This window comes from Fulmarus glacialis, unplaced genomic scaffold, assembly GCF_000690835.1.
Source record: "Fulmarus glacialis isolate BGI_N327 unplaced genomic scaffold, ASM69083v1 scaffold44048, whole genome shotgun sequence".
NCBI classification, from domain to species: Eukaryota; Metazoa; Chordata; class Aves; order Procellariiformes; family Procellariidae; genus Fulmarus; species Fulmarus glacialis.
In genome coordinates, this window is record NW_009229701.1 from 15,990 (window position 1) to 29,244 (window position 13,255).

The 13,255-nt window shown below is 38.6% G+C and overlaps 1 protein-coding gene across 1 annotated transcript in view; it reads right to left on the reverse strand.

The window, feature by feature from the left end:
* The window catches only part of FAM169B (family with sequence similarity 169, member B), a 38,663-nt gene that overhangs the window by 412 nt on the left and 24,996 nt on the right, over nucleotides 1-13,255 (reverse strand). Inside the window, exons 6-8 of the mRNA XM_009583949.1 lie at nucleotides 6,554-6,736; nucleotides 3,996-4,124; nucleotides 848-909 (exon numbers count right to left, since the gene is read on the reverse strand). Of these exons, the coding sequence (XP_009582244.1) occupies nucleotides 848-909; nucleotides 3,996-4,124; nucleotides 6,554-6,736 (374 nt within the window). The remainder of the gene's footprint in view (nucleotides 1-847; nucleotides 910-3,995; nucleotides 4,125-6,553; nucleotides 6,737-13,255) is intronic.

Consider the following 13,255-nt stretch of genomic DNA (forward strand, 5'->3'; position numbering starts at 1 on the left):
GCTGCTCTGCTTGAGTTCCCAGAAGTGTCAGCATAAAGAAAACTGGGAGTACACAGAGCCTTGATCTGGCTGGGTGGGCTCTGAAGCTATGACCACAGCACATAACGCAAGAACGTGCACCACAGGGGCCAGTGCTGTCATAGGTCCCCCAGGAGAACCATGTCTGAAGAAAACAAACTGATTTAATTGTGCAGCAACCAAAATGTACTGGGGAAACAACCCCTACAGCTCTTTGTTTTGCTTCCACTCGTCTCTCCTTTTTCTTTATTACTTGAAAAAGCTTCATTCCTGTGCTTTGTTTTCTCAGATACATGTATCCCTAACTAGGTTTATGCTTCATTCAAACCTCTCAGCCTGTTTTAGGCCCCCATCCTGCAAAAAGCTAAGCACAGTCAGATCTGCAGCTCAGTAGTGGGAGAAAATAATTAGGACCGTAAAGACCTTGGCTTACTCATTCTAACGGTGTCACACTCAAGCCCCTGTATAGGCACAGGAAAAATCACAGTTCAGTTCAGAAAGCCATTGCATACACAAAGGTTGGAATTTGCTGTATGCCAGCTTGGTTACAGTTCCCTTATCTCAGTAAGGATCGAACTAAAACATTTAGCAAAAACTATCCTGTACTCTTTAGCCTCTCAAACTACTATAGCTATATAAATTAATATATGAATCAATTATGTGTATGTATATATATAATATAGCTATTATTACCTACTTAAACAGTAGTAAAAAAACACCTATAGTTGCCTGTGAAGGTGTCTCATATTTAAACCTCACTATTTCACTAAAAAGGGAAAAGGCCACCAATGAAAAAGAAAATAATAAAATAGAAAATTAGTCACTGTACCTTACTCATCTGGTCCACATCTGATTGCCTGGGTTTACTGGTTTGAAAGCCCGCTTCAGCCTCTGGAGAAATGGGGTGAATAGTTTTGCCCCAGAAAGAGATTAAAAAGGAAAAAATGTTAGCAGACTTCCATGGCAATTTTCATTTAAAAAACACGCCAGAAAAAGCCACTTAAATGCTGCCTTCAACCCCTTTTGCCTTGCTTTTGTTAATTAACCAAACCAGGGTGCCTGATGACACTACCACAAAAGACTAAGGTGAACAACTATACTAGAAAGAAAATGTCTCTGGGTCTTTCTTAGCTTGAAAGTTCTGCTAAATAGATAATCCATTCATCTCTTACACCAAGAAAACCCATATCCCTTCCTCCCTTTCAGAAAATGCAGATACTTTGATCAATTCAGATAAAGGATTATAAGCAATCATTTGAAATTGATTTTAATTCTTGGTCAGTCTGCTTATTTTTTGCATTAGCTTTACATTTACATGCTTTATGTATATTACTGAACTACTTCAAAACAGCTCAATTCACTGCCTGGTAGATTTAGCAACTAGGAACAAATCATGCTAAATGATTTCTGTTCCTTCAATCAGCCCCAGAAGAGAAATGTCACTATGTTCCTGTTACTGAGACTATTTGCTGTAAATAAATATCTCCATTTTTCAAACAATAAGAATTAATTCAGAATGAACAATTGCAGCTATGTGTGACAACATGCTAAAGAGCTTTATTGTTATAGATATATGTATACATGCAGACAGATGTGTATATATATGTCTATGTATCTGTGTACATGCAAATTGAAGTATCAGTTGCAGTAAACAGACTGCTGCAGTTTATCTGTACTGCCACTAGATGCAGCCACATAGCCTTGCAAAATTTAGAATTCTGACCTCAGGGTTATAGAAACCTTTTTCAGAATATCTGTGATTGCAGAATTCTTACAACATTAATAGTATTCAATCCTGAGTACTGGAGAAAAAAAGGTAATATGAGCAGAATTTTCAATTTTTCTTCTCAATAATTTTGTTCCAAAACATAGCATTGCAAATATCAATGAGGATCTAAGAAATCAGAGCTGAATAAGACTTGTCTATTTTCATGGTTGTTGCCATAGATCCAGATTGGAGCTGACAATATTGAATTATATTGTGTTTTGTTTTCTACATAACAGAGCAAGTAGGAATGATGCATTATGTTCCTAAGCGACCCCCTAAAGATCTAAATGACTGCGCACGTATGGAACAAGTAAGCGTACAACTCCAGTGGTTTCCATTCTATGCCACATCATTTTCCTCTCTGTGTCCCTATACCACAATTCTGGAAACACAAGCTTCTCTTTACACGTATGGTAAGCAGCACACTAGGTCAGATGATAAAGGACTCCTGCACTCAGAAAATGTTTCTGCTTTATCTACTACTAACAGATAGCATGAAGCCCTGGAAAATTCTCTTGTTATTTCCTCACCAGCTATCAGAGCTATGTGGAGTAACGTTGCCTTTAGGACAAAGCAAAACCAGGGAAACTCTCCCCTAATTTTAGCAGGCATTCTCTGTCCTGTACTCTCCTTTGGTGCTTCGCTGGGTGCATAATATGCACAGTACTGGGATAATACAAGCACAAGCAGCACACAAGTAGATTCCAAATATAAAACAGATATAAGTATTACACACAGTTTAAAATACTGGTTTTATAATGGGTTGATTTTCCACTGAAGATGGATGAAATAAAGCCTGTTCAGCACATTGAGTGTAAAGGAAAGTGATGCCCAGTGAGCTGTGCACCAGAGTGGAGAATATAATTTAAAAAGCAGATTTTTATTATATATTTTAGTGCCATATTCACTTGCTTCTGCTCCCTTCCACTATAAAGATCACATTGCAATCCACAATCCATATAAATATATATAAACCCTCCCCCCATTTCTGGTTTATGCTTGCCCTCCTTCCTCTTTTTGTAGATATGAGGTATCTCATTTACGTGCCAAACCGGCCAAGGCAGTTCCCAGGCCTCACGTGTATTTTTTACTGAGAGCCACTCTGGTGGAATTATATTTACCCATGTTTTGGCTCATTTCTCTTTGTTTGTTTGTTTTGTAGAAGATGGCAAAAAGAAGAAATTAAAAAGAGAGTATACTGTCCTCCAGAATCCACCTTCTGTTTGCTAATCTGATCGTAGTTCTCTTCAATTGCCATTAATAAACTGAACTGAACAAGATGGATTAAAGGGAAGAGCAACACCAGTTTTTGCTGGTTTAAAGCATGAGGAACATAAATATAATGGCTTCAGAGGAACCCAGCCTCGGGCTAAATTCTGACTTAACTCTCCTGTGGGGTGCTGCAGACAAGATGAAACGCAATGTCTCAACTGAAGGTCCCCAAGCCAGTACAAAGCAGGATAGATGTGGGAAGGCATGGGAGCAATTCGCTCTGCAGCCCTCCTCGCTGCACTTCCAGAAAGAGACAATGTGTGCCCTTCTTTTGGAACCTACTGCTTATCACAGCTTGTGTGCATGCAGCAAAGGGGCCTGTCTGGATCCCCAAGCCAGCTGAACAGATTACATCAACAAGATTCCCATATGAACTGTCAAAAGGATTTCCCACTCTGTCACTATCTTTCGTGAAGTAGGCAGAAAATGCTCCCAGCAAGAAGGATTTACCCTGTAGGAGAGTACTTTGAATCTTCCAAAAGCCATAATGAAAATGTTTGTGCTTCCATCCAAGAATGGTATTGGCAGCAAATTGAAGGTAATTAAACACATTGCCCATTGGCCATACAAATTTCTTCTTTGTAATGATTTCAGAGAAACAAACCCCTCTCTATAACCCAGACATTGTGTTGTGCAACAGGAATTTTTTGGGCTAACTTCTACCCTGCTGTAAGTGCACTGCAATGGGAGTTACAGCCATTTTATGCCAAGACTGTGCTTTGTTCAGTATCTCTCAGATGCTCTGTAGTTCAATTTCATTACCTCATAATTTCTAAGAATTGTCCTGTTTACTGGAACTGGACTGCACACTCAGTAGTTTCTCCATGTGCAAACAACAGAGAAGCCACCTATCTATTATCACTACCTAACCCTTGATTTTATTTCTTATCTTTATATAACTAACATGCCTAAGTTCACACTGTTTATTTTAACTCACTTCCTGCAGGGGATGACTCCATCTGAATTTTTAACCAGATATTCACTCGCTGGCTCCAATCTCCTGGTGCTTCCACCTCCCACAGTCGCTTCTGCTCCTCGGGATAAATCTGCAAGAATTTCTGGCAAACTGAATAGGAGAAACCAAGGGATAAACGCATGAATGAGCGAAAAGTACAGTGGAAGAGGGAGTGTATTCTCTCCCGGAAATTCTCTCAGACCTACTTTCATTAGTTCCTTTGGAAATCTTTTCTTCTCTCTTCCCATCTTCCTTCTTTTTCTTTTAGCTGGGGCTTTTAGGAAAAGTTTATGTGGAATGACCTAAACAGGCACGAGTGAATCCTCTCCATCTGCTTCAGTCTAGATTACTTCCTTGTGAGCACAGAAGTATAGGACTTGAAATGACTGACTGAGCCACCTTCTTCTGGCACTGCATCACAGAATTATCTCCAGACACATAGTAGGTTTTAGACTAACAGCAGTGCAGGTTTTTTCACCCTCACTACTCTGAAATGAAAGCTGTTTCAGAATCTTCCAGCTTTAACCATTAAGAACACTACTCAAATTTCTATTTATAAAGAAAAGCTTTGTTTGCTTTTGGGCCAATACAATCCTCCGTTTTTTTACTGGCTACCCTATACTCCGTTGCTGGGGTTCATTTACTTCTTTGGGTGTGGAAAACAGGAAATAGGAAGAACTAACAGAGGAATAACAGGGGTACCCGTATCAGAAGTATGATTGCCTTGAGAAACCATATTCCCACAGACTCCTTTGGCTGTCAGTACACACTGAACATTAATATAATTTGGATAAACAATCAAATTTAGGTTTGCTTATGTTATCAAACTGAAATCTGTCTTATTTAGAGGTTTCCTTAGGATGTCTGCAGAGCCAAGAGGAAGCATATGTTGTAGGACAAACAGTTAAAAAAATTTAACTGGGATTTTTAAACTTTCCTTAACCACTGTTCCATCAGTTCCATCAACTGTATTAAGACAGCAACATTTAAACAACAAAAGTATTTTCATGCTTTCCTCTGTCCATTCTGGTTCATCATACTACAGAATGAATCTAGATGGGTCATTTATCTTCAACATTCAGCTGAGTTTAACATTGGGATGTTGAAACAAATACCCTAATTCTGGTATGTAAACATTTGCCTCACATTAATGAGCAGATCACTGTCATTAATTTTATCCAAGGATATCAAAAGTAAATTAATTATTTCAATAAAAGCTACTGAAAGTAACGTATATACCAAAATAGAGATATATACTAAATGGCTTTTTACTTCCTTTTAGGCCTCTATAGCACATTAAATAACATGCTAGTGCAAACTGTGCACATTTAGTACAGAGATTTAGAGTAAAAGGTTGCATTCTTTTGTCAAAGTAAGAAATTGGAGTTCCAATGGAATTTTAAAAAGGCAGTGACTTCAATACACTCAAAATTTAACTTACAGCATTAGTATTTTTATAAAAGTAGGACCTGGAAAACCTAATTAGAACATGATACAAGTCAAATATATTCACTATTAGCTCTAATCTTAATTGAGATGAAAGCATAGCCTTGAAATATATCACTAGCATTAACACATAAACAATGCAGCTTTCTGATCCATAGTGTCTAAACCACTGATGTTTATGTCTAAGCCATAGGAAAAATGGATATTATTGGGAGAAGAGAAAGACTGTTGTCAATACTATTCCCTCCTGAATTTAGAAGTAGCGGTAGCTTTGAAACTCCTGGGGTACATTTCTTATACATCGGGGTACATTTGTATACATTCAATGACACATACTGACCGAGAGAAAGAACAGATACAATCAAAATTTTGTTGACACTTATTAGGAAACGGCTGTAAAGTCATAAGTCTATAGAAACATCCCCCAAAAAATGACGGTAAAGATTGTATACCATACAGAGAGAAACTTCAGGAAAAAATGCTTTTCTAAAGAAAGTTTTACAAATAATGTGAGCACAGATATTTTCTGTATATTTTATCAGCAAAACCAGAACTTCAACCTGAACACAGAGAAGATGTATAACTACTTAATGATCTTTTAAAAGTGCCAAATGTTCAAAGACAGTCAATATGAAACAAGTACTGATGTGACTGGATGAATGAGCAGAGCCCAGGTATATGGCTTATTAAATCTAATTTCTTACAAATGCAGTATCTACAAGAGCATTATGTGCATGGTGTAGGCTTGACAACATCTTATGATTCTTTTCCTGCTGGTGTCAAATAAAATGGGTAAGTCACTGTTTAGGGCAATGACACAGTTCTATTCCTAAGAGAGAACGAGATAAGAATATAAAATGTCAAACAGGCAGTATGAGTTTTATGCTTCTCATTGTCTTACATAAATATTGGCCTACCTTTCTACAGGAAATTCCAGCTGTTTCAAGAAAAGTAACCGGTTGCACGCTAACAACAGTTCAGTTCAGACAAGTGCACCGAACTCTTATACAGTTAAGAAAATCCTACCAAGACCATATTGAATTTTATACATTATACATGACCCTTACCTAACGCTTCCACATCAAACAATTTACCTTGATACATCGCAGCAGAAATAGGGCAGCTGATCCCCAAGGCATCCTCAGCCATGAAAGACTGACAGAAATCATGCAGCATTTTTATCCCTAGGCCACCTCTTCTGTACTTTCTCCGGACGAATATAGTATCCAAAACCGGCAGCAAGTAACATTGACTGGTTGCATCATCACATAGGGTCCCTGAAAACAGACAGTAAAGAAATACATGAATTTGAAAACAAAATTGGTATTGCTGCACTAACTAACCACTGTGTGATTCTAGCCACAAATACTGCCCTGATATCTTGCCACAGGCTATGAGGATGACCCCAACTGAAATGCATTTGCACAGACAGTAAAACACTTTCTAGAAGAAAGATTTGTGCCATCAAAATGAGAGGACCTGCTTAATATGTGGTTGACAGGTCTCACCATAGTATTTTCCAGACTCCAGTTCTTCATAATCAGACCATCTAGGTACACAGCCAACATACATAGGAAAGTTCACTGAAAAGATATAACTGGGCTATAGCCAAAGAGGCATAAACATTCAGAATGTAATCTCAGTATATTCCTTTAGCTTTTGGCTATTCTAGTAAATCACCCCACAAACTCTTTTTATGAAATACACTGAACTACACAACGCAGTATGATCTAAACACCCAGAAGGTCTATAATGCCTGATGCAGCTGGACAGCGGAGAAGGATTCCAGAGAAAACTCCCATACTGTTTAAGCTGACAATTGCACAATGACTGCAGGGAGAAAAGAGAGGCTCTCTTGGCCTTTGCATACATTGCTGTTGTGCCTCCCCAAATGGTATGGCAATACTCCGAAGTATGAAACTTGACTGGCCCCATCATTTACACCTCCTTTCTGACTTTTACTGGTCACAACCCTTTTCCTGTCTTTGATCTCATAGTTCAGTAAATTCCGTAGACAACTGTACAAAGGAATACTTCTCTCTTTCCGTTGCTGTTAGCTGTCAACACATACCCAGGAGTCATCTTCAAACCTTTGTTGGTAAGAGAACCACACAAAAAGTAAGTGTTGGGGTTGGTCCACCTGAAAGTGGAAACAGACCCCTAACTGCTCACGCTTGCAGTGACTCCGGGCTGGAGGAACGAAGTCCATCACTCACCTCCTTCAGAAAACAGAGCACAAGTCGGGCAGCCCCAACAACCCAGCCGTAACAGGGAGGCAGATCACTTCCCAAAGAGGAAGAACCATGTCTGAGAAAGCACCAAGTAGAATCCAAGTGATAGCTAAACTCACAGCAGCAGCTTAGGTTCAACCTTACACTGCAGCACACAAAATTCACACCTCTGTAGGAAGATGAGTATAGACATTAATTAAGGCGTTTGGGTATAAAGCCATAAACAACTGAGTGGTGCATTTTAAGAAAGTACTGTAAGTGCTTTGTAAGTCACCCTATTTCTACTGAGTGGTAATTTATCACACGTGTACGTGCTTCTAGTCCATCGCTTGAACTACTACTATCAGTGTTAAACTAGGATTTTCACTCAAGGACAGTCCTTGCTAATAAACATGTTAAGTCAGTCACCTGAAATCATGGGGACATGACATAATGCTCTACATGTGGACAAAATACAGACTCAAGTATAAGCCTCCAAACTATTAAAACTCAGTTCTCAGTGAAAACTGTCAAAAAAAATTAGAACCAAGGGATTTATTTTGCAATCATGTATTGTAAACTCAAACTGGAGTCAAAAGAAAGTTGATTAAGAACAGACATTCAAGGTCCAAAATTCTAATGTTCACCCTAAACAACTTAGGGTCCTATTGCAGGAGGTAAATCAGCAATTCACTATACAACTTCCACTCAGTTCAGAATACCATAAAAACAGAACCTCAAACTACTTGACAGCATAAGCATTCAACCCTGAAATGAATGACCAACAACAGTTCACCAACAAACTACATATAGAATAAGGTCACCATAGAAACATCTCGCTGATTTATTTTCATTTTTAGAAAATATTTATAAAGATTTTATGCTGCTTCTATCTGCATACATGCAGTTTAAATAGAAATGGATACCCAGGCCTTTATAACAGAAAAATATTACATTTTCTTACTTCGTTGCTTAAATCTCATCAAGACCACCTCGGTTTTCTTTCTTACCACTTACTAGTGTACCACTCAGTCTAGTTTTCAGTGTCCTGAGACATGAAACTTTCGTCACTAAGACCTATTTCACAGTTTCACAGATCTCCCATTGAAAGGCTGTTCCTAAATTCTAGTATAAGACTTTTACTTAATAGATCCATTTTTAATTTATCACATCCCCATAGCTATCTTAAACTGAAGTCTACTTCTGTTCCTTGAGTTGGTGTCTAGTACCTTTTGCTGATAGTCGCCAGGCCTGACTTTGATTACTCTCTTTTCTAGGATGCCAATTCAGCAGAGCATACGTGACTATATTTAATTCTAGACCCTGATCTGTCAAGGCTGTAGCTCTCCATTTAGCAAGAATCCATGTCACACATGCTCAGCCATACAACAAGGGTATGTAGCTACATAATCAAGCCACTCACATCTAGGCTTGGTCCACCCCTGCTTAATCAAAGTGCATGATGCATGCTTAACTTCAAACACATGTTCAAGCACATTGTTGGAAAAGGATGGTTTGTGGTGGTGCTTATAACCTTTCAATATTTGTAACACATGATGGGTAGTTACGCTTTTTACATGAGCCAAAAAATTGAGTATATCCCCAGTCCTATTGTTAGCTGCCAGCCCAACAGAGATGTTGGATTCCAGGAGTGTTGCACCATACATTCTAAGAAAGGGACAAACTTTTCCTCATGAAGTCAATATCTTTAAGAACTCCTGCATGTTGCAAGTGTCCTTATAAGGTTATTATTATCTCATATAGTCTGTCTCCTATAAATCCTGATGAGACTGCTGTGCAGCAATCCCAGGAGCTGAGTGATTTATGTCTATGCTCCTAATTTTGTGTTGAGAAGATGACAAAAACTTGTAATGTCTAAAGGCACCGTAAATAAAGAAACCATGAAGCCATTCTTCACCTTGTCCCTGGGAAACATATTAGAAGAGTCATAGCCCACAGCAATTTGAAATAAAATAAACAAATAAACCAACCTTTGGAACAAAGGCCACTTTGTCTCTAGTGCCCATCCGATAGCAAAGAGGTTACTGTAAGCTAACAGTGGCCCAGAAGTGACCACTAGGCTCTCACACATTTGGTTCAGAGGTTCGTTTCATTGTTGAAACACACAGACTTAAATTTTGAGGTGAGGGAGGAGACAGGGAAAATAAGGGCATTGGCGATGGAGATGGAAGTATTCATACAGTCTGCCCTTTGAAAGCCTTTGATCTGTTTGGTTAGGTCACGAGTGCCAAATGACCAACTTAAGAGCCAGCAAAATGGTAAACAGATATTACAAGGGCAGGAAAGCAGACAGCCATTAGCATTCCCAAAGAGCCACAAACCAGAAAAAAAAACTAATCCAGTCCCCACATCCAACAGACCCAAACAAAACAAGGTTGTGCACACTGACTATTTCCCTGCTGAATGTTTGGACAGGCCTTAAGCAGGCTGAGTGCTTGTGTAAAGGGTGGGGAATATTTCTGCTGAATAGAACCCAGGGTCAACCCATTGTGTGAGTTTGTATGTGAGAAGGGGAACAAAGGTTCTGGCTTGAATAAAATTAAATGAATTCATGTCTTGACTGGTATGTAGTCATTTAATTTTTATTACAGCCAGAACCTTCAGTCTGCCTCAGAAATGCACATTAAAAATATTATTGCTAGAAAACAGAGGGAGAGAAAAGCAATTATCCAACAAGATTTCAGCTAATTGTCTGTCGGGTTAACTTCAATTCCGATTCAATTTTTTTTTCTAAAAGAAATGTACATAATCAGTGAAAAATAAAAACCTATTTTTTTTTTAGGGATCTATTTCTAGAGAATACCACCTGGGCCACCAAAGTATTAAAAGAAATTTGCAAAGGCTTGTATGAAGAAAGGTGTGAAATTGATTTTAGCTTGGGTAGCCACTTCCAAAGACCATCTCTAAGGCTCTGGGGTAGCAAAAAGCCGAGACTGGGCCAGGGTTGCTTTGCTGCCTACTTTTCCATCAGCTTAGAGTTTTTGCAGTCAGGTGTTCCCAAACTGTGATTTGTGGAGCATCTCTAAAGAATGAACGAGAAGCCAACAATGCATTTAGTCCTGGTTCAACTGCATGTTTTACAGCCTTCTCAGAGGACCCAATTTTGTTACAGCTGGTTTGATTCACGTCACAGAGAACACTATCTTTCTCCACACTTTTACTGCTAAGGTTTGACAAAAGGGACACAGCAAACTTGGGAAGGGACAAGCTTTGACAATCTGACTCCTTTGCTTTTTGTACTGCAGACAGCTTGGTCCGCAACGGGCAGCTCTTATGTGTTATAGAAACAGTAATACATAACAGTAGGAAAAAAAAGCTGCATATAAAAAAGGGGGTTTGTTCTATTTTATTCTTAAAGGGACTAAGACACTCCTGGCTCATAGCATCCTCCAACTTCCTTACTAATTTATTTGCATTATGAATCTTCTACATTCTTCTGACATTTATCTGAAGTGGTAAAAGTCCATTTTCAGTAATTACTAGTCCTCAGTAAATAAAAAAGAAAAACTTTCAGGGAATTACATGGTCTCATTGCACAAAAAATAGTGTCAGTAACCGTGGCCATTAGTTCTACATCACTACACAAAACACATTGTTTTTGAGGTTTTCATACAGATTTAGAGCATGCCAAGAAAAAAATCTGAAAGAAATACTTAAAAGAATATAAAACAGATCTCAAAACCAAAGGATCTATATGAAGGCTTTCTGCAAAATATTTCATTTTCAGGTTGCTGCCTGCAAAGAAAGGTACAGGGACAGGGAACTGTCACTTCCTGTTGCACTTTTAAGTAGCTACATTCAGTGAGGTCTAACTCCTCAGCTGTCTAATATGGAAGCCGCTGACATAGATAAAATTGGAGACATTTATCTTGGCACGTGACAAAGTGTCTTATCAGCCTCATTAGTGGCTTAGTACGTCTCATCAATCTTTAGTATACCCAGTGGTAAATGCTGCATGCCTGTCATTGGACAGGAACAGGCACATACCAGAGAGGCTAGGGTGATGATCTGTGTAGTCATGAATAAATTTTGTTTTAAAAAAGGTGTCTAATGCTCACGAAAAGTGATAGTCTTGAAGAATGAGTCTTCTGTTTATCCACACAACAGGTGCAGGATGGCCAGTGTCAGTAGTTGCCAAATTGTCTCAAAACCTTGACTTGCAGTTACAGCGTCTCTGAGCAAGGCGGGTGCTCAAGACCATCTGTCCCTCTAGCTAGGCTATCGAAAGAGATCCAGTTAAGGATGTTCATAAGTCGGATGGATGTGTGGAACTGGACCAAAATTACCAAGTTCACTTTATACAGGTCTCCTAGGAACTGGCAAATGGAAATGACTTTACAATATTGCCAAGATAGTTAATTGGAATCACTGAAGTCCACTGAAAATTTAGTTTGCATAATGGCACACTAAATCTGTAGCAAAGATAGAACAGACTCTCTCCTCCTTGGTCACCGTTTCTGTGATTCACCCAGATGACTTATGTTTGAAATAGCCATGCACCACAGATCTGTTCTGGCTTATTGGGCTCCATTGAAGCATGTTTTTTGTTGTACTGTAGATAACGGAAAATTCACAGATGAGAAATACAGTTGAATACAACATCAGCATGAGAGTCTTAATTACCTAGTGAAGAAAATAAAACTATAAAGAATGGCCAGGTAATTGCAGAGCATGGAAATAAAGGGAATCAGAATCACATGGTGGGCACAAGGGAAAATAATTTCTTCTTAGGACCAGAAGCTGTAACAGAGGTCCAGCACAGTATAAGGTCCTGTACTTAAAGCTGCCCCTACTAAATGTTCTGACCAGGACAATAAAAGGAAAAAGAACTTACATTATGATAAAAAAAAAGGAAAAGTTAAAAAAAAAAAAATCTAAAACATCCGTGTGAAATACAACTTCTAAGTGAAGATATTTATCTTAGCCTGTTTTGGGCCTAGTAAAACCATGGCTCTTCTAGAAAGTAGAGAGAATAGGATCAGCCAGAGCATGGCCGGTATAAAATTGAAATCACAGAACTTCAGAAAGTGGAATTATTTTCTAAATGCATACAGCAAATAGCAAAAAGGGGCAAAACCAATCAGTTTCAAACTTCCCGAAAAGGCTTTGGCAAAAAACTGCAGTAATTTGTGACACAGGCCAAAAACTAACAAATATAGCTGCCCAGAGAAAAAAACCACTGGCAACAGAAGACAGATGCTGAAAAAGCTGGACCTGAAGAATTTGTATTTTATGTGGACCTGGTTTAAAACCAAACTGTGACTCTCAACTTACTTAGAAACAGTTTCAACTTGGCTAATACTCCACCCATAACAGACTACTGTGCAAATTTATTTTACTGAAGCATGAATCATTACAGACCATACAAGTGTTTCTTTCCAAAAGCTTTGCTCAGAAATATTTACGGACTTAAAGGAAAATGTACTATGGCAATTGAAGTGTTTGCCAATTACAAAACAGTTCATGAGTATATTCACAGATATATACAAGATTCCTTTATCATAGGCTGAGACTTGAGAGCACAGTACCACTGTACCAGCACAGTGGTGTACAAGCTCCACCTCA